We start from the raw sequence: 21,138 nt of genomic DNA on the forward strand, positions 1-21,138 counted from the left end.
CAATCCGCGCATAAAATTAAATGACGAGAAAAAATTCTAGACAATTTTAGCAAGGTTTCACCCCAAATATTCTGTTTTGTGGTGAACTATTTCGAAATTTTTGTTAGCAAAATTGAAACTCAGTAATGCCGAATTCTTGTATTAAAAGTGAAAATACAAAAGACAAACTCGCGTTGATCATAAGGGTGAAAACTAATTTTGGAGATTTCCCATTTAAAATGTGCGCTAAATGATCTCGAATACGATTGGTAGAAAATCGAAGTCGGCTTTCACATGTTCCATACACGCGATTCGTTCTTAGAGATGATTACGCAGGAGTACACCTTTGCAGTTTCAAACACAGAGTTTCAAATCTCGATCGTCCTGCTTGCTGCCTTGCATGCGACGCGTTCAAGCACGCTACGTAATAAACAACATGGAGTTTGTGGTGACATTCAGTTTGAAAATGTGTCAAATAAATCGATATCAGTGCAATAGGTTGATGCTAACATAAACAATCATGATTCCTATCCCGCGTATTAATTACTAGCAAAGATTCAAGTTGTTTGTCATCTTGTAAGAATGGCATCAGATAAGGTAGGTTATAAATTAATCTCAAACATCAAACTATTACAATACTTAATTAAAACTAATGTCCAACAAAACGCTTCGAAAGCAGATACTAAAGAGCCTCATTTATATACGTTTTAATTTTAAAAAATCTCACTACCTTTACTTATATCCAAACATTTCTGGATGGAGCAAAATGTGTTTTTTTTAAATTATAGAAACACTATTTTTTTCTTAAGTGAAGACGTTTGTAAATCAAAAATTAACAGTAAAACTGGCATCTGTCTTCTTGATTCTTTCTATATCTAATCACTATTTTTTCACCACTGTTCCAAATTTTTATCCTCTCATTAGTTCTGTTATTCAACTTTTATATATACAAAACTCAATTCAGTTTACACTAGCATTGTGCGCGTTTCAAAGTGCGAAATAAAATTTATGTATATTGCCTCTTCCTATTGTGAATTGAATCCATTATTTCTGTGCACAGGTCTTATACCGCCTGGACCAACCGCATGGTCCTGGAAACGTGTACATTGCTTGGCGCCCTGGCAACGGTACATATTTAGCTACGACCGGTTGCGATTCGGCAGTTGTGATATACAACCGTCAAGGGGAAATACAAGACCGTATTCAACTTCCTGGTCTATGTACCGGCATGGGTTGGGACGCCGACGGAGATTTATTGGCTACGATTTCAAACGGATCATCTGCTATTACCTTGTGGGATGCAACGACAGGAAAAAAATCGCAAATAGATACGGGACTAAGAGATAATTTAACTTGCATGATTTGGTCGAAAAAGAACTGCACTCTTGCAGTGGGTACGCAAAAAGGAAACCTAGCGCTTTACGATCATATTAATGCCAAGTGCGTAAAATTTTTTACACAAAATAAAACAGTCGCTATCACTGTATACGTAGCTTTCAAATTATATGAAATGTTATAAATATATGAAATTTTCTTTTTCAGACGAATTCCTATTCTAGGTAAACACAAAAAGAGAATTGTTTGCGGCGCGTGGTCAATGGAGGGTCTCCTTGCTTTGGCGAGTGAAGATAAGGTTTTATCCATCAGTACGTGCGAAGGTGATACACGTAGGGAAATAACAATACAAGGAGAACCATCCGACCTTCAATTTAGTGAAATGAAAATGGACCAGAGAATCGGCGGTGAAAACACGGTATGATATCTATTTGGTATATAATTTCAGAGAAATTGTTAGTTTAAAAATACTCGGTTTTATGTTATAATGCTTTTATCACAATCTGATCCCTTTATCGTATTCGCATCTTTCAAATCTTCTTAAGAAACTGGAATTTAGTTTATTTTTGTGGTACACAAGGGGTGGATGCTTCCTAATTCAATTGTCGAATCATATCTTCAGATATTAATATAAAAATCAGTTGACAATCGCTCAAAGCAGTAAAATTAATTGATCAGTAACTACTAAGGTAGAAAGTATGTATGATGTTGGTGAAACGAGTAATTAGATGTAGAAAACAACTAATAATGAACCCTAATATTTAACAGGTATCGCTTGTTGTCAGTAAAACAACGTTATTTTTATACAATGTTTTGGATCCAGACAATCCGATTGAATTAGCGTTTCAAAAGCGCTATGGTCAAATCGTGACTTACAAGTGGTGAGTTTATTCTAAAAAATGCATACGTCACTATAATATATCTAGTATTTGATCACAGAGAAAAAGAAAATTTTATATCTACATTGTTTATTTTGTGAAATGTGAATCAGGTATGGCGATGGTTACATATTGGTTGGTTTTGAAGCTGGCTTTCTAATAGCAATATCAACGCATATCAAAGAAGTTGGACAAGAGTTATTTCAAGTCAAAAATCATCGAGATTCTTTAAATGATATTGCACTGAACAACGTTGCTGGAAAACTTGTAACATGTGGCGACAATACGTTGAAAGTACATAGTATACAAAATTTAGAAGAAACCAATAAAGTGATAACTTTGGCAGGAGAGACAGGCATCAGTCACGTGGAATGGTCATCCGACGGCAGTATGTTAGCCGCTGCAACGCACGGTGGAAATGTTTTAATTTACTTATTGCAATTACCAAAAATAACCAGCGTATGTGGAAATAGAATTGCCATTCTAACGAGCCTGACTGAAGTGGTTGTACATTTATATATGCTTGACAAGGTACGTAAACTGCACATGAAGCAAATAATATAGTTCATAATTGAGTGGAGCAATAAGCAGAAAAACATATTAATAACTACAAAAAAAAGGATTCAATTCAAGTTACGAAATTTTCAGAGGTAGATTGTTTTCAGAATATGCAAATAATGACACAAATGAATATTTTCAGAGTAAACCAACACCGCAGACAATCAATACCCTGATAGAGCCATCTGTAATGGCTGTTGGGCCTTTGCATTTAGCAGCAGCTTTGAATAACAGAGTATTATTTTGGAATTTAACAAAATTCAATTATGATCATCCCGTACATTTTGAAAGGGATTACTTAGGGACAGTTGAGAGCATATGCCTGAATCAAACTTTTGTTTCTGTTCTGTTTGACGGGAAGCTTCAGTTACACACTGTAAGTTTGCATGTTGTACATGCAAAATGTAAGAGATAACGAATTAAAATCTTGGCGTTTTATTTTAGATAGAAACTGAACAGGACTCGGCGAACGGTGCAACTGAATCAAAAATATTTCCACAAACTAACACTTCGGATTCTAAAATAACGTGCCATGCTCTGTCACCTGACTTTTTAGTTTACGGAAATGATGTAAGACTTTCATCTCAAATAGAAATGCGGAATTTTACATACTGAATAAACTATATTTACTCACTGTTTTTAAATTGATTGATTTGATCTACTAATTAACGACATGCTTAACAGATGGGACGGATAGTTTATTTCTACTTGGAGGCATTTGATCAATCTAGCGAAATTACGCACATGAATGGGATCAAACAGATTTATCTAGATGCGAACGGAACACAGCTGTCTTTTATAGATGAAAAATACGATGCATATGTTTACGATCCGATAAACGAAAACATTATACCAATACCAGAATGTCCAGATTCAATAGAAGGCATTATATGGGATCAAAATATTTTCGAACGTGGAGTATTTGCAGTATACAATCAAACCATTATCGTCACTTATATTTTTGTGAAATATCATATAGAAGGTATGCATAATTATTAAAATTATTGACACCAGCCATGAAGATGTAGTTGCGCAAAAGGGTTCCTCAAGGATATAATTTAGCACTTGCTTGTGAAGTTGAGGGTGGCGGCAAGCAATTCACACGAGTTGAATGACAACGTGACACATTGAAAATTATTGCTTTTGCTTTGGTATGGTAAAGCGTTACCTTTACAGGTTTCTTCAATAGGAACAAAAATAAGAATACGTAAACTGTTTTTCAAAGTAAAATTCAGAAACTATATCACATGTATCCTAAGGTTTTTAAGCTCGGTTGAAAACAAATTATATCCCTTGATAAAATACGAATTTTTAATATCTGCAATCGTTTCAACTTTTTATAGATCTAGAAAGTACAAAGGTACGAAAACATCTGATCCATTCAATTAGTTCTAAAATCAGTTTTGCAATATTTTTTGAGTTGCGCAACCCACCTCTAATTCTGTTATGCAAATTTCGACTAACTTGACTATTGAAAATTTTGATTACAGAGATTAACGAGTACTCTCCCCATTCACTTGTTTCAAGTTTAGAAAATAACAACATTATATGATTGATGTCATTATTTTTCAGGAAGCAAAGTGGTAAAAGTCTCCCAGACAAAATTACCTGTGGAAACTTTACCAATGCTGATGTATTCTGGCGAAGTAACATTAAGTACAGCTGGTAGTAGATTGACGCAACTAACGTTATCATCACACGAAGAAATTGGTAATATTGTTGATATGAAAAGAATAGAGGAAATTTTAGAAAATCACCTCGCATGTAGAAGGTTTGCATTGTACATCATTTTATCTATTCTCGAGTTTTCAGAATCTTCACATTGAAGTGACCATTCTGTTTTTGAGTAGGTTTAAACATGCCTGGGACGCATGTGTCAAATTGAATGATCGTGAATGCTGGAAATCTTTGGGAACAAGTGCATTGGCTAATTTGAACATAGAATTCGGTGAGCTAAAGTCACATTCACATTCACGTAGAGGATTATTTAGTAGCAAACATAAAAATTACTTTGGATATTCATTCTGAATTTGTAAAATCTTTTTTCAACCATGCTTCGATGCTTTCATATACATATGCAACTTTTGTATATGGCTTATCTACCGAAATCTTAGATTTCTATCAATTTCTTATGGACAGAAATAACAACACTCATTTAACATAGTTATCCCGTTTGAAATGAAATGGTATTATAATGAGTGGTAGAATTCTTCAATTCTTCATTGACAATCGTTTTCAGCATTACGAGTTTATAGGCACGTAGAAGATGTGTCAACTGTGTGGTCTTTGCAAAAGTTAGAGAACATAGATGAACTCGCATTGTTATGTGGCCACACATCAACTTTACTGGGGGACTATAATCAAGCTGAAAAGTTCTTTTTACGCTCCTCCCAACCGGTTGAAGCTTTGAATTTAAGAAGAGATTTGATGCAATGGGAACAAGCTCTCAATTTAGCACAGAAATTAAAGCCAGAAGAAATTCCGTTCATTGCTAGAGAATATGCTCAGCAATTGGAATTTACGTAAGTCTTTTTGAAATCCCACGTGGCACATGCCATAGTTCATCAATATGAAAACATCAATAACTACCATAAATTTCAGCAAGCGAGAGACTTTGTAAATAGTAAAAAAATTATTGTTAGATGAGCTGTGGAACGTAACGTGTTCAGATTTATTATTGCAGAGGGAATTATCCAAAAGCTTTAGCTAATTACGAACGAGGATTGGTCGATAGTAACATTCAGTCGACTTTGGCCTTTCAAAATATCAATCATAGGAGTCAATGTCTTGCAGGCATTGCAAGAATGTCTATAAGATGCGGAGACAGTAGAAAAGGTGTCGGCATAGCCATGGATGTGGACAGTCCACGGTCTCTAAGAAAAGAGTGCGCAGAAATTTTAGAAATAATGAAGGTATTTGTCAAATTAGCCTATTCTACTATATGCTTTGATTTTAGCTTTCAACTCATTAATGTTTATACGAAGCCTTTTTATAATTATAGCAATTCAGTGAAGCTGCAGTTTTGTATGAAAAATCCGAATATTTTGATAAAGCTGCTTCAGCATACATAAAACTAAAAAACTGGCATAAGGTTGGTCAACTTTTGCCGCAAATATCATCTCCGAAAATTCATATTCAATTTGCTAAAGCTAAAGAACTTGAAGGAAAATATGAAGAAGCTGCGAAGGCATATGAAACTGCAAAGGATTTTGATAATATAATTAGAATCAACTTGGATCATTTGAATAATCCTGGTAATATTTGTGTGTTGTCTTAATTATTGAATAAGAACTGACGTATAGTAATGCAATATCATGAAATTGCAGCTAGAAGCGTGGAAATTGTTCAACAAACAAAGAGTATTGAAGGTGCTAAAATGGTAGCCAGATTTTTCCAAAGGATGAATGACTACAATTCTGCCATTAAATTTCTGATTCTTTCCAACTGTCATGACGAGGCTTTCCAGCTGGCGAATCAACATGGAAAAATGGAACTATATGGAGATATTTTAGTTACCACACTTGACAACGACAATGTTAGAATAGAAGATTTCAAAAGCCTTGCGATTCATTTTGAATCACAGAGAAATAGTCTATTAGCTGGGAAGTATTATTTTTATGCAAAGGAATACCAGAAGGTACGTTGAAGAATTTTTCTAGGTCCTATCTTTGTCAATTCATATACCTAATTTGTTCGTTTGTAAACACACTGTATTGTGCTTTCCAATCTGAGTATAACTTTTTATATTTTAGGCCTTAAAACATTTGCTAAAAGCTGCTCAACTAGCCGCTGATGACGACGCTGCTCTTACATTATCAATAGATACTGTAGCATCATCAAAAGATGAAAAATTAGCAAATCAACTTATAGACTTTTTGTTAGGTGGTGATGGATTACCAAAGGATCCAAAATATCTCTTCAGACTGTATATGGCTAGGAAACAATACAGAGAAGCTGCGAAAACTGCTATCATTATTGCCAATGAGGAACAAATCAATGGTGAGTGAAAGTCTCTACAAAACGTTACAGCAGGTCTAATAATTGAAAGTTAGTATTGACAAATAGGTATTTATATTTGGACTAACGTATGCCAAGAAATTGAAAGAGTTTAAAATATACTTTCATTATTTTACAGGAAACTACAGAAATGCTCACGATGTACTATTTGGTATGTACCAAGAACTGAAGAGAAACAAAATCAACATACCTTTGGAAATGCAAAATAATCTCAGGTTATTACATTCATATATACTGGTGCGCCTGCATGTGAAAAGAAACGACCATTTACGTGGTGCTCGAATGTTAGTAAGGGTAGCAAACAATATTTCAAAGTTTCCATCGCGTGAGTACTATTTACTTATTTATTTATTTTTTAAAAGCGCAAATTAGACTTTTACATACCTTTGATGTCAATCTATTATATTAATTTCAGATATCGTTCCTATTTTGACCTCCACTGTGATAGAATGTCATAGGGCTGGTCTAAAGCATTCAGCCTTTAATTTTGCTGCAATGCTTATGCGCCCTGAATACCGATCTCAGATCGATGCAAAGTACAGTAAAAAGATTGAAGCCATTGTGAGGAAACCTCCAAAGACCAAGGACAATGAAATGGAGAATGAACCATTGACACCATGTCCATATTGTAAACATAGATTACCAGAAACGGAAGTCACATGTGACAAGTGTAAAAACACAATACCCTTTTGCATAGCAACGGTAATGCTCTATGACAGTTACTAATATTACAGAATCAATTGCATCTATTTAGCAGTCGTTTTCGACTTTGTTAAGATTTGTTTACTAATAACTTGGTATTTTTATGGAAAATACTATCGCTTCTATCTTGCGATCACATATTCGAATTAAATTTATCTGTGCTCAGGGTCGACATATTCTGGAAGATGACTTTACAGTTTGCCCACAATGTGATTTTCCTGCTATTGCAACTGAGTTTTTGCGGTCAGTATTGTTATCGTAAACACATCTGTGTCAATTTATTATTTTATTCTTATTATCATAATACTCTGTACTCTATAGATACTTAGATACTCTGCAGATTATTTTCAATAGCCTGATTATGTTGAAACCACTCGTGAGACGGTAAAAATTGTAAAACTAGAAATATGCTGCGTGACGTCAAGTTGAAATCCAAACTTATACATATCAGGAGAAACAATTGCAAAATTTTTAAGATTTATCTCACACGTACACTCGTACTCTATCCCTTTATGTCTTTTTATTAATGAAGATTAATTTGGTTTTCTATACAGCATCATTGAAACAGAAGAAACATGTCCGATGTGTACAGAACATGTGGATCTTAACACGGTTTCGTCATCTGTCGATATACGACCATACCTTGATCTTCAAGATTCAAATATATCAAAGATTTAAGCTATCTTTCCCATGGAATGCATCTAAAATCTGTTAATACATACTGGGCCATAAGTTGGAAAAATAATTTGACTGGCGGATCGTGCCTTAATTAGCTCAAAGTTTTATTGTTGTAACCACATATCACGGTAGAGTATAGATCATATGATGTAATGCAAACCACAAAGCATATAATGCAATTTTCAACAGTTTTAAGGACTTGAGTTGTAAACTGGAGTTGTGAGAGTATACATGTACTAAAGAAACCAATAATATTTTAACTTTAACAGATGAATTTGCAAGTTGTTAACTATTTACTTTAGTTGATAATTTTGCAATTCTGATAATTGTGGTTTGTGTGTAAAATGTTTCAACACATATTCAAATTTTTGGAATTAGCAAGACTGTGAAGGTATTACTACGTTCATTTGTTTTTGAAAGCATCTTTTGTATTGTATTTCCAAAACTGCAGTTTCTCATTCACACTTACAATTAATTTAGCGCTTCAAATATAATTCTGACAATCAATAATTGGTCTCCTACGACCTGCCTTTCATTTTATGTATATCTTTGTGCAATAGCTAAATCACATACATTAACTGCGGTGATTGATGTTGATATAATATTATGTAATTGTATCGTATTGAAATGGAAATCTGACCTATAAGTATTATAGTGTAGAAAAAAAATTAATATTATTTTATTGGATTTGAAAGAATATTTCACAATTTATAATATGCTGACTAAAGCCCTGTTTTGCAAAGAAAGCATATCCGTCATTTTTTGATATGTGATGTTCAATCATGGACAAGATATTACGTTATCAACGTTGGCAAAATAACAAGACACGCATGAATCATGTATCAAATTCGACCGTTGCCTATTCCTCAGAAAACAGACATTCATTTCATATCGAAAACAAAACAAAGTCGGAGTTCTAAACATTACTGGCCAAAATATAGTGGCTCAATAATGTAAGTTTTTTTATTATTAAATTGGTTCTAAGAAGTCACACTTACCAATAATCCCTCATGATTCCAATACTCTCACCGTCCCTAAGCTAAACTGCATATCCGCTATCGGTGTATGTACCTGAAGATAAATGAAAATTTTTTTTTATATTCCATTCAAACTTTTTCACATTTACTTCATGGAAACAGTTTTATTTAAATAGATTCTAAATCGATAGTGTTGCAAGTTTGATTCCTGAAATTTGCAGTGCATTGAAATAATAAGTGTGTTCAAAATTGATTATCCATATTATAAGACTGTTCATTCAAACACAAAAATTCAATTTGCCGACGGTAGTATTGCTGTAATTTGATTTTGCTACTTCCTTCAATAAATTTATTCAATTATTAGTTTCATGTACCGTCTACACAATTAAGCTTACCTAGGCCATTTAAACCCTGTAGTACAAAGCACTAAAGTACACTTAGATGATTTATATTATCAAAGATTGTATACAACATACAATACATTTCACTCAAAATAGCAACCCTGCATGTATCATTGTGATTTATGAAAACAAACAACCACCGACTAATGATTATTATATATCTATTTAATAAACATGAAATTACTATTATGGACGACACTTTATTTACCTACATTAATTATAATGTAATAACGGTACTGGGTATGATTATGAAAAAATCATAAAAAAAAAGTGAAAACTTCTGTGTTGCCGATTTAAACGAAAACTATTAAAAAAATTCTGTTTTGATGAAACAATATCGTTTAGTGTTATAACGAAGGATGTGTCTTAAATTATCCCGGCGTAAATTGTGCCGTTTATATCCCTACTAAATTGTGCCTTTCCTTTGCAATCGGCTAAGCAAGTCAATTCTACTGCAGAATAATTAGTAAGAACTCGGGTTTTGCTGTGAAAAACTGAACGGCTTGTTGTAGATCGCGGTACGAATGTATGTGCTTTAGAAATCGCAGAATTCAATTAATTCTTAAAATTATAAGCGCATTAAATATGAATTCTTTGTACTAATTTAAAAAGTATCAAAGTTTCTTCACCTAAAAAAACGATTATTTTTAAACATGACTGGACTTGCCCGACGCGCGGTAACAATTGAATGACTCACGCCGTCGATGTATCGAAGATAAACGCGTATATCGCAGCTGTCGACTTCGAAACTTCTAGAACGGGCTGCGTTCGTAAGTGACGCAAATCCGTTCCACTAGTTCCTTCTCTTTCTTTCAGTGATGAGTCAAAGGCCAGAAAAGAATGGAGATATTGCGAACGTAGCCAGGAATCCCGCAGCTACGTCGTCGGTTGGATCGTCGAAGCAGAACGCGATCCGCATCGCCATTTCAGGTCATTGTAACGCGATTCCTCGTACAGTGCAGAGCACTAGGAAGCAAAGTTCTTCAAACTCGCAAGTTTCTTTATTCGCGAAAAAGTTCATCGCTTGGCAAAGATGAAAATTTCAACATCAGTTGTGCTGATACTCCTTCTGGCTGGCACTATCAACGTGGAAGCTGGTCCGTTAGCTGCTGGTATTTGCTACGCTGGATGTGCAGCCGTAGTGACTGCCTGTTTCGCCGCAGCCGGGTTCACCTTCGGCACCGTACCTGGTGCACAAATTGCGGCCGTCCCAGCCCTGGTCGCATGCAATGCAGGATTCGCCACCTGCGAAGCTGCCTGCGTAGCAGCATTGCTCACGCCTACACCGTAAGGCAAGAATTGGAAGGAAATATCGCCAAAATATACCACCAATGCAGCGTGAACTCTACCTACTACGCCGTAAATATTGTATTTCGAATGTATTAATCGAACGTACATGTAGCGAGCAAAACAAACTTGACGAAGATATCGAAGATGCATTACTTGTAACTTTTTTTTTTTGTAACGCGTATTAACGCGTAATAATATAATACACATTAATATAATAATTACTCGAACTCAGATGTCTCGAGAAAAATTTAATTTGAAGATATTGAAAATGTTGTGTTACTTGTAGATTTTTTTTCTCACGCATATCAGTAAATTCTGCTTTTCGAAATCTGTATTTTACTGTTTTTACGTACATGCAGGAATAGACAGAGTTTTAGAAATGGAAGCAATTACGAGCAATGTGCAGATGTTAGCAATAAAATCGCGTCTTAATCACGTCAGTCAAGTTTCTATTTTCTGCACGTTTATAAACATAAATATGTATACAAACATACGGAATGTAAGAAATCAACTTCTGTGATCTCAGACATCCTTCAGATGTCATTCATATCTTGTGGTGTTATGAGAAATCTAGTCTACTCCTGCATTGGCGAAAAGTTTCATAATTTCTTTTCTACCATCACATCCCACAATCCTGATCATCTTTATTTCACGTGTTAAACATCATTTTGTAGAATTAAATCCAGTTTTTTTTTATTATATTTAAAAAGTGTCCGATTCGTCTGTATTGTAATTTGATTTTAACATTATAAACAATTTTTGGCGATCATGACAGTTGAGATTTGTGCTATTCCCGGGAAGGCCAATCGATTAATCATAGATATTACGCCAATCGATTGCATCAAGACAAATACAAATACATGACCGTTGAAAAATATTTCATTTAATGCTGCGATAAAGATTTGATATTGGTAGATTGCACAGAGTCTGGACAGTAGACAGTAGATCTCGGATCCGATCAAGTTGACCATTCCTATTCTATTCTTTTAGACTCAATTGTTTAGCTAACCACAGTGTCGACTAAAGATCAATATAAGATAGATAAGATTTATATGTGCAGTAAAATGCTGCCACAGTCGTTAACTGAAGTAACTGTCAATGCATAATGAAAAACAATCATACGAGTAGATATTTTTCATCCACAGAGTGGCAACAAAAATCGGAGTATCAAATTCTTCCCTGCCATTTTTTCATCATCAATACTTATTATTATGCTTCAGAAATAGTCATGTAAGTGCTGTTCAAGACAACTTGTAGAGAATGGTGTAATAAAATTAAAATGTTAGATCAAAGTGAAAAAATCGTTGATATCATCAAACTAATTTAGAACTTTGAGCATATAATGTATGTACTTCTTTTGTTTAATCGTTTGTAGGTGTTTGTTAGTGATTTCCCGTCGTTTGTAAGTATATATAGTTCAGTTGTTATTAATAGAACAAATTTGGCTAAGATATTCGCGTGACGTTGGCCTCTCATAGTTGCAATTTACAATCGAATTAAGTTCTGCTTATACAGAATCGTTTGTAGATCATTTATAGGTGATTGTAAGTGATTTCGCGTCATTTGTAAGAGAAAGATCCGCTCTAGGTTGCGTTGCGTTATCTGACGCCTCAACTATAGAACTACGACCTGTATTGTAGATCTGGAAAAACAAATTTTGCAATGCGCGTAGGCTTTGTGGGGCTTGTGGAGCCGTGCTTAGTAGGCTAACAAGCCGAGAAGTGTCGCAACGAGCACTGGAAAACGTGGAAAACTAAGGACGGTGGAGCGGATTGGGTAAAGTCTTAGGGAAATGGGGGAAAACAATAAGGCAAGCGGGGATCGAGCTCTTTGACGGCGAGGTGTATGTACTTGAATAAGTCTGTTTGTTTCCCCCGCCAAGTCACCGATTAGAGTAAGAAGTCCGTCTCCTACAGCTTGCTGCTTTCTCTGTCTAATTAGGGTTTGAGCCTTAAGCATCATTTACTGTATATGCTCTAAGGTTTGAGCTCAGTGCATGGACCGCGCAGTCTATCTATAAAGTCGCAAGTCTATGAGCAGTAAGCGACAGCAGCGCCAATGCGGCAGCAAACTAAAGTAAAAAGACGTTAACCAGTGACGTCATCTCAAGGTTTTCATCATCGTTTCCTTCCTCGCTTCCCGGCGAACATGCGAGCGCTGGTTGGGAATGCCGAAAACTGGGTTCGGTTGATCAGTTGTCTGTTGTCTGTTGTCGGAATCCGTCAGCCGCAGTGAAAATGGCCGAAGAGGGCAGGGTCACTGCCGAGTCCGGTTCCGGGTCGCTCTTGACTAATGTTATTAGTGAAATATTCACATCTCCGATAAACCTTGTACTGGTTGGAATAATAGCGCTACTTGTTTACAAAATATTTAAACACAAGACGAAAGTCGAGGCGCCGATACACGTCGAACCAGAATTGCCGAAACTGAAACGGGACTTCACTGTCGAGCAATTGAAACAGTACGATGGAAACGGTCCTGACAAACGAATTTTGATGGCAGTCAACGGCAGTGTTTACGACGTAACGCGAGGACGCAGGTTCTACGGTCCCGGTAATTTCATTTTTATTATACTCGATGCGTTCCTAGCTCAGCGTTACCTTGAAGTATTCCACTCGCGTATGATCGCACACATACCTATATACTGCAAACACGGTACTTACACGATGCGATGCAACACATTCATTCGGTTATCATCGTCGCATATCGCTGCGTAAAATGATGACGGGCACTAAATTGAAGTGTTTCCCTACGCGATGGAATGACGGTGCTCATTTAGCCTCACGATCGATCATACTTTCGATGTTACAGTAATAATAATCGCTTGTATGTCGTCATTCGCTGACAAAAATTTGTTATTTTGGTCTGATCTTCATCAGGCAGTCTCTCTGCTTTCACCTCTGTTTCATTCTTGCAAATTACCTGCATTTCACGCCAACGAATATACCCATTAACCATATCATATGTGCCAAGGCAACCGCTATCAAGAATAGCAAACTATGTCAGATATCTTTTCAATTAGCAAACTCAGCTGTAACCAGAGTCTTTTTAACAGTTATAATACCATGAAATTGATTTTCGATTTTTGCACAATATGTAATTCTTAGTCAACGAGTGATCAACGGTTCCAGACTACATTCTCAACTACAAAAAACCATACAGCTATGGTGAAATAAATACTTGTACTGTTGTAGAATAGTTCCTGCTTTTTTCTCCATTAATTACTTTTCAACTCAACAGGGATCTGAATTTATTTTCGAACTGCATTACTGATGAATTGATCAGAAACTACAAATTTATTATGTGCTGAATAAACTTCAAAAGGAGATTCGCTGCTAGTCGGATACGAAACAGTAGTCGACTGATAAAATTAATGTTTCGATAAATATATCATAAACTCTGATTTTTACAATGTATGGCTTTATGCAATGCTCACACTTTAATCTCAAACCACAATTGCTGCTGAACAAGGGCTTGTAATAACATGTCAAAGACATAAATTTTTTTTTTTGTTAAGGTTGTATGTATTTGATGATCAGGTGGTATTTTTTATTGTTTCAGAATTCTGCTTTGGATTCAAAAACTCCTCTTATTACCTGATGCAGATTATTAGAAAGTTGAAAGAAATAATATGATTGAATTTCACAGTACCCTCGTTTGGCCATAATTCAGAAAAGATTCACAATAAGCTAACTCGTGATATGTATCGATGTTTGCGCGGTTCTTGCAAAATTACACTCAAACAGTTTGATCCAGAAATGTCGATTACTCGTTACCTCGTTGAGTGTTGAGTTACCTCAGAATGTTGTAAACCTCAATCAGCAGAGTAAGGTGTCGCAATCTGCAAAATTTGATATCTTCGAAACAAGCATTATTTGGAGATATCTCCTCCAGGCTGATTTCAAACAATTGGTTTATTTTTATTATCAATAAAACCACAGTTGGCTATAATTTCACACCAAGGACATCACCAACCACAGTGTGAATTGGTTGAGAACTTTTGATATAGATACATAAGCTTGTGTAACATTCTTATTTCATAAAAATAACACACATTGGTTATGGTATACTTTTGATCACGTGTGTTTGAATATGCACCGCGCTAACTTTTACTCAGAACAAATGGTAATCACCCTAATATGTATCTCTTTAGAATTGGCATGATTGTTAATAAAATTATTGTATTCACGGTGTAAAATATGTATATTTTTGCTTAATTCTCAGGTGGGCCTTACGCAGCATTCGCAGGCAGAGATGCCAGTCGTGGTCTGGCAACTTTTTCCGTCGTCCCAGGGACAGACAAATACGATGATTTGAGTGATTTCACTTCCGTGGAAATGGATTCTGTCAGGGAGTGGGAGGAACAGTTCAAAGGTTCAAACTTGATTCAATAAAATATCTCCCCTTATACTTTGTACTTTAAATGATAGGCATTACTTTATTATTTACACAGAGATGCCTGCGCAAATTCCTTATTATACTTCATGATTCTACATTATACATCTGACAACATTTAGGCATCAGTGTTGTAGCTGTTGGAGAGCATTGCATGTTTGGGTCTAGATTTTATCGTTGTTAAAAAACGTAAAGTTCAACAAGTTGGAAATTTTTTACAGAGCTTAGAGTTTTATAAATTCCATCTTGCTACTAAAAACAACACATCCACAGTGTGAAAATTGCTAAATAAAACCATCGGATTTATTGAAATTATATCAGCATATATCGTAGAGAATGAGATGTGGATAGCAAAGAGAACTTCCAGGTTTCGATTCAAAAACTGCACGTGTTAACTAGGAATTGATGACTATATTGATATTCAATTCAGTAGTGACTGTTGAAATACGCAGTTGATCTCGCCCCCACTTCTCATTGGGTTACCAAATGAAATTCAGAAGATCAAAGTTCAAGGCCTGCATAATAAACACATTGCTTGTAAATTGTATTTCAAGTCAATACTCACAACAAGTTAACAGTTATAATCCACATGTTCGTTTACCAATAAATAAAATAATGAAAACAAAAGTCATATATATGAGGTAAAATGCAAATGTGCATGATGCAATGAAGTTTCTCCAATTTTAAGCAAAGGCCAAAACTCGGTTCTTGGTGAAAGTAAATTTCATGTATTTGTAAATGAAATAAGTTTGGTGATATAATTTTCAGAAAAATACGAGTACGTTGGACGACTTTTGAAGCCTGGTGAATTGCCAACGAATTATTCGGACGAAGAAGAAGAAGGCAGCCAACAAGAAGTTGAATCCAAGTCCAAGGACAATTGACCGCTCCAGCGCATGATATGAATAAGATACATCATCGGAAATGCTGTCCACACATTTAATGAAAATCTGAAAATTATTAAAATTATGACCCGCAGATGCAGTTGCAGATTTTTAATCGCGTTCTGTACCATCCTAGTTAACAATGTGTAAGATTAATCTGTTTGTAATATTGCAACAGGAGTGCTAGATATACTTAAAACGTTGAGAACAAGCATTGCACAGAAATATGACTTGGCACTGGTTTGTTGTATTTTTGAATCAATAATTGACGTGTATATTCGAAATTTCTTTCTAAACACCGAATCAATAAACGTACAAGTTTGAGAATATTTCACTTTACTCAAGCAGTGCATACGGAATACAAGCTACTAGTAATGAATACCAGCATCATATTAAATACAAACGTTGAAAAGTGAATCTGATTCAAAACTCATTATTTAAAAATTTAAGCTATATTTAACAAATATGCATTTATATGTAACAAGTACAGGGTGTTTTGCTATCCATTCGGGATGTACGTATAAATGAAACTGATAGACACTAGAGATATCTAATCAACTTCTGGATATCGTACTTGTGATATGTACAGACGAAAATAGGAGTTTGTCTTATAAAGCTTATCAATTATTTTTCCCATTACTGTAATTGCTGGACACCCTGTATATCTGTACATTACCATCCGTGATTTATTACCGTGGAGCGTTTGTCAGTGCTTGGTAAATGCCTCGTACCTGAATTATCGATAAATTATATGAATTAAACAATTTTCAGTAAAAACAAATTGTATGGCATAAACGTACGTAATATACGACACATCGTAACACACTTCTGAATAGGCAACGCAAGACCAGCTCTACTGCAGTACGTAAAAATCTTATGATCAAAAACTGAAAATTTAATTGTTTATAATTATTTGTACAAATTTAAATGTATAAAAATTCAACAAACTTGATATCTACCCGTTCTGTGAATGACCGGTTGGTCAAAACTTCAATCGTACTGTCAACCTAGGAAAAACTTGTGTTTGAACAGTACATTTTTTTTTTTTTTTTCTTAATTATACCACTTAGAATTACCATTGCATCAAAATATTCTATAAAGATGTATGTAAGAATTTTTAGGAAGAAATTCGAGTTGTACTATTTATATACCGACTAATTATCTGTGAGGAATTTGCTTAATTCGATTAAAAAAATCATTTTATCCAAACAAGCAAATTTCTTGTTTATACTTTCCGGTTGTAGTATTTTTAACTGAGTAAGGCTGAGTCTTGATACAAAAAAACAAGTAAATAGAACAAATAAGGTGGAACCAGTCATTGATTCTATATTAATAATAAGAGTAATAATTTAAAAAATTGAACGTGAATTAATAATATTAGATATTTTTGAACAAAAAAAAACTGAAAATCGTACTGTAAACTACACGTAAGAAAAATTACCTGGGGTTAGTAAATTTCTGATTCTGCTGTGTACTAGAATATTCAAGGCATGTTTCAGCTAGCTGTGCAAATTGTCTACTTCTTTGATTATTTTCACTTTTAACTATTTATATTCACGTGGTTTGTCACATCCGCAGAGGAAAGAATTGGGTACTTTGTCGTTCGCCGTTTGTTGTACGTACATTCCTCTAAGTGGTCATTCATGAACTTCAGTAAGACATAGCGTAACTGTATTACATATTTAAAAAGCTTCGTACTCAATGAACCTACCAAAAATAAATTTGAATACACAAATCACACTAGCCAGGCCTAAACTGTTTTTATTGTCATACATAGTATGACTCTGTTCGTTTTTAAATACCAATATCGCAAACTGTTGGTGGTTGAAAAAGTTGAAATTTTATTACAGACAAAAGGTGTTCGCCAAGAAAAAAAAGAAACTCATATTTCAATGAATAGCGCTAAAAGTACACACTTGAGAAAACACATGTCAAAATTACGTATAGATTGAGCTACAAGGAAATGAATGTATTGTATTATTTGTGTGATATTAAAAATATGTTTTATATCTGTATTGAATTAAAATGACTGCACATCTAAATCAATTCATTTAAAAATTATCCAGATCTAACTTTTTTCGCAGTATTTTTTCTTAAGTAACCGTAACAAGTTTTCAAACTAATACAATTCTTCGAGATTCAACTAAACAGAAACAATGTGCATTTAATTTTGATAACTGTATGTGAGGCGACACTAAAACATAATAATTGTCAAGAACCAACAGCTTGTGCATAAGACTGAATTTTGGACTAACCCAATTTTTCTCAAGTCTCAGCTCAACATAAAAATATGTTTTAATTAGAGTTCAAATAGATAAAAAGTTACATCTATCAATCGCTAAGGCGAAAAATGTAACATCTATAACTTCATGTTTTTTATTTTATATCCGCAGAGCAATTGGTTACAAGTTTTTGATCAGTTGTCAATAACTTATAAGTTTGAGATTTTTGAACCTTTAGTGACATTCGCAACAAAGTGTATAACATATTTCTACCTCCTACTAACTCCAGTCAGTTTTCACTTGCCGATGGTATCCGGGTTTACAAAAACTTAGAATTTTTTACTACAATAACCCAATAATTCATTCTAGTTGCAAGTGAAATACGGCAAACCCTATCCACAGAATTAGTATTTATATCATCAAAGATGATTTTATGCTGTAACTAATAAGAGTGTGCATTGTACATAGTATATTGGAATGGTGAAGTTTAACGAACCAAGTAGTAAGTGGATTAAGTTGCTTACAAGATTTAAGTGCTAAGAAGCTAATACAATATAGGGCACTTCACGTTACTTGACTGTTTTGTCTCTATTTTTTCACAATTGTTTGCAACTCAAGTTTGCAAGTATGCATACGTGAACAGCCTTTTTTCGTACCACTTTATATAAAAAATAAAAACTCATCGATTTTCGTGTACTGTAATGTTTGATGAATATTGGAAACTACGTGTCTATGTCAAAGATATATTTTCAAATTATTGGCCTATGTGTAAAACGGTAGTGGGTGATTTACCATATATTCCTATATCAGTTGAATATATCAACCTCTTTTGTTAATTAAACTGTTTCTCCTAAGTTCTATGTGTAGTGAGTCGGTTCCTTCTTTATACTGTCCTGATCCTTCTGATCCTTCTTTTAGAGTAGCAACAATTTTAAGGATTATTTATAAAGTTTTATAAATAATTATACGATCAAAATATTTCAACTCGGGCCTCAACCTGTTACTTTCAAACTGAAAATTTGAAAAATTAAATATTTAAACAGGTTTCTGTTGTTCAATTTGTAATCAGTGATAAAAAAAACTTCTAATAACGATTAACGACAGGGTACTATTTAATTCTATCTTATCCTTGCAACTGATTATATTCTGGTTTGATGTTTTGTTTTTTGTTTCGGCTACTCGCGGTGACCTAAAATCCTCAATTTTCAAGCGTTGTCCGCGTTTCGGTTAAAATTGAGAGCAAAAGCCGTTATAGTTACGTCCTCATACTACTTGCATTTATCCACAGATTTATTATTATCTTCAATAATTGTTGATGCCATCATTCCGTTTTTTTTTAAATATTCAATAAAAAATAATTACATTTTTTTTTTTTTATATATAAAAATCCGATCAGTTCTCCTGCCTGTACTTTCCGGCATACTTAATATTATTATTCCAAGACTAAACTCGGAACGTAGTACCGTTCCGTTATCTTTTCCGCATACAATCTTCGGCCGCCATTTGCCTCATCATTTTTGAAAATCTTCCTTATATTACGTTAGAAAATTCTACCAAGCGTGCGCCGCGTCGTGGTCGACGTGCGCAAAGTCAGAAGAACGGAGCCTCGCGTCTACGATCGTCCCACGCCGACACCGCTCTCCAATCTCCAATCATGTCCAATCGCCCTCGTAAGGCTGCTATGCGTCTTTCGGTCTTTGGGGGGGAGGAAACGGCACGCGACCAAAATGCCTCCGCTCCCCACCAACTTCACCTCGCTCCGCGCCTTTCGATGTCGGCCGGGTTGTCCAAGCAGCAGAGTTGCGGCTACGGCGGGACACGTAGGCATCTTTCGTCCCTGTTTTGTTACACCTACCTACCTACCTACCTACCTACCTCCTTGTAATCGCTGCGGTCCGCGATGGATACGCGTGTACGCACACAACAATTTTATACCGCGCGCCGCGCCGTTCGCAGGGGGCGACGGAAAAGCGTCGGGGGTGAGACGATCGATCAAGTGTCATCCCTGCCAGTTGGGCTTTCACCTTTTGCCTTTTGGGATTGGGGATGAACCCTGGCTAGTTGTTAAGGCTAAGCGGGTAAAAGACCTGAACAACTCCGCTGCGCTTTCGTCTCAACAGTTGCCTGACACTGACATAAACGCTTATTTTTTTCAGCACACGGATATTTATCTGCAAGATTTTTTTCTTGTTAAAAACATTGCGATATAGGATTTTTATCATTTAAATCTATTTATGTCAGACTGATTCAGGCGGTCAGCGTATGTAACTTCTGGAAATTGAGATAATACTGATTCGATCATACTGATGTGATCGTTTTCTGGAAAATGTAATTTCGTCTGACAATACGAGTTTTAGGCTTTATTAAACCTTGTTTCAGTTCAGCTTTAGTTCATAAGTATCAGCAATTGTACGGATTATGTACGTACAGTGTATGTGCAAAAAAAATTGGGTATCTGGTCTTCGAATCTTGCGCATGTTACATTTAGGTTTAGGTATATTGGAAGTCTGTACTTCATTTCCGTGGCTGCATGCACCTTATAATCAAAGCATAGCTCATGAACTAATTGTAAATCTTTATTACATTCTGCACATGCCCGACCTTTTCCTTAGATGAAAAGATTATTTTCAAAAATGTAAAAGCGAAATACGCATCAGGGAAATCTTCTGTAATATTTCTTTCTAGGTGCACCATCCACTATAGGGAGTTATTGCACAATTAATAAGCATTCTGCGAATATAAATAAATTTTGAGTAAGTTCTTTGACGGGCTTACATTTCTGGTACTTGCCATATTTTCGTTATTATAAAAGATTAATTTTT

At 35.1% G+C, this 21,138-nt stretch overlaps 3 protein-coding genes and 1 long non-coding RNA gene across 5 annotated transcripts; 3 read left to right on the forward strand and 1 right to left on the reverse strand.

Annotated features, from left to right (window-relative positions):
* The first annotated feature begins 351 nt into the window (after window positions 1-351).
* On the forward strand, window positions 352-8,763 carry LOC124412237 (WD repeat-containing protein 19). Of its 2 annotated transcripts, XM_046891958.1 has the most exons (19): window positions 352-576; window positions 1,040-1,419; window positions 1,522-1,732; window positions 2,083-2,195; window positions 2,306-2,723; window positions 2,893-3,126; window positions 3,195-3,320; window positions 3,435-3,732; window positions 4,323-4,521; window positions 4,601-4,698; window positions 4,990-5,272; window positions 5,434-5,662; window positions 5,752-6,004; window positions 6,077-6,387; window positions 6,503-6,749; window positions 6,886-7,092; window positions 7,183-7,469; window positions 7,636-7,712; window positions 8,024-8,763. In XM_046891958.1, the coding sequence occupies exons 1-19, from the start codon at window positions 562-564 to the stop codon at window positions 8,145-8,147; spliced, it is 4,110 nt and encodes a 1,369-aa protein (XP_046747914.1). In that variant the 5' UTR covers window positions 352-561; the 3' UTR covers window positions 8,148-8,763. The 2 variants fall into 2 exon arrangements, with proteins under 2 accessions (XP_046747914.1, XP_046747915.1); XM_046891959.1 differs by lacking the exon at window positions 352-576 and having other exon boundaries at window positions 1,320-1,373; window positions 8,024-8,762.
* A 1,697-nt stretch (window positions 8,764-10,460) lies between these two features.
* Window positions 10,461-10,873, forward strand: LOC124412243. Its single transcript, XM_046891969.1, has one exon. The coding sequence runs from the start codon at window positions 10,559-10,561 to the stop codon at window positions 10,814-10,816; it is 258 nt and encodes an 85-aa protein (XP_046747925.1). The 5' UTR covers window positions 10,461-10,558; the 3' UTR covers window positions 10,817-10,873.
* Window positions 10,874-12,941: 2,068 nt separating this feature from the next.
* LOC124412239 (membrane-associated progesterone receptor component 1) lies at window positions 12,942-17,395 on the forward strand. The gene is made up of 3 exons (XM_046891961.1): window positions 12,942-13,368; window positions 15,040-15,189; window positions 15,979-17,395. Exons 1-3 carry the CDS (start codon window positions 13,053-13,055, stop codon window positions 16,092-16,094), a joined length of 582 nt encoding a protein of 193 aa, XP_046747917.1. The 5' UTR covers window positions 12,942-13,052; the 3' UTR covers window positions 16,095-17,395.
* A 1,092-nt stretch (window positions 17,396-18,487) lies between these two features.
* Window positions 18,488-20,292, reverse strand: LOC124412244. The gene is made up of 2 exons (XR_006929777.1): window positions 20,281-20,292; window positions 18,488-19,215 (listed from the first exon to the last, which is right to left on the reverse strand). It is a non-coding gene; the product is annotated as an uncharacterized LOC124412244 (long non-coding RNA).
* Window positions 20,293-21,138: the final 846 nt, after the last annotated feature.

Source organism: Diprion similis, chromosome 11, assembly GCF_021155765.1.
Source record: "Diprion similis isolate iyDipSimi1 chromosome 11, iyDipSimi1.1, whole genome shotgun sequence".
Taxonomy (NCBI): Eukaryota; Metazoa; Arthropoda; class Insecta; order Hymenoptera; family Diprionidae; genus Diprion; species Diprion similis.

Excerpts from the sequence above, each read along its gene's own strand:
- LOC124412237 (XM_046891958.1), top strand. Across the intron at positions 2,196-2,305 it reads CAAATCGTGACTTACAAGTG|GTATGGCGATGGTTACATAT; the intron begins GTGAGTTTATTC and ends AATGTGAATCAG. Across the intron at positions 4,522-4,600 it reads AATCACCTCGCATGTAGAAG|GTTTAAACATGCCTGGGACG; the intron begins GTTTGCATTGTA and ends GTTTTTGAGTAG.
- LOC124412243 (XM_046891969.1), top strand. The coding sequence starts at position 10,559 with ATGAAAATTTCAACATCAGTTGTGCTGATACTCCTTCTGGCTGGCACT.
- LOC124412239 (XM_046891961.1), top strand. The coding sequence starts at position 13,053 with ATGGCCGAAGAGGGCAGGGTCACTGCCGAGTCCGGTTCCGGGTCGCTC. Across the intron at positions 13,369-15,039 it reads ACGCAGGTTCTACGGTCCCG|GTGGGCCTTACGCAGCATTC; the intron begins GTAATTTCATTT and ends CTTAATTCTCAG. Across the intron at positions 15,190-15,978 it reads GTGGGAGGAACAGTTCAAAG|AAAAATACGAGTACGTTGGA; the intron begins GTTCAAACTTGA and ends TATAATTTTCAG.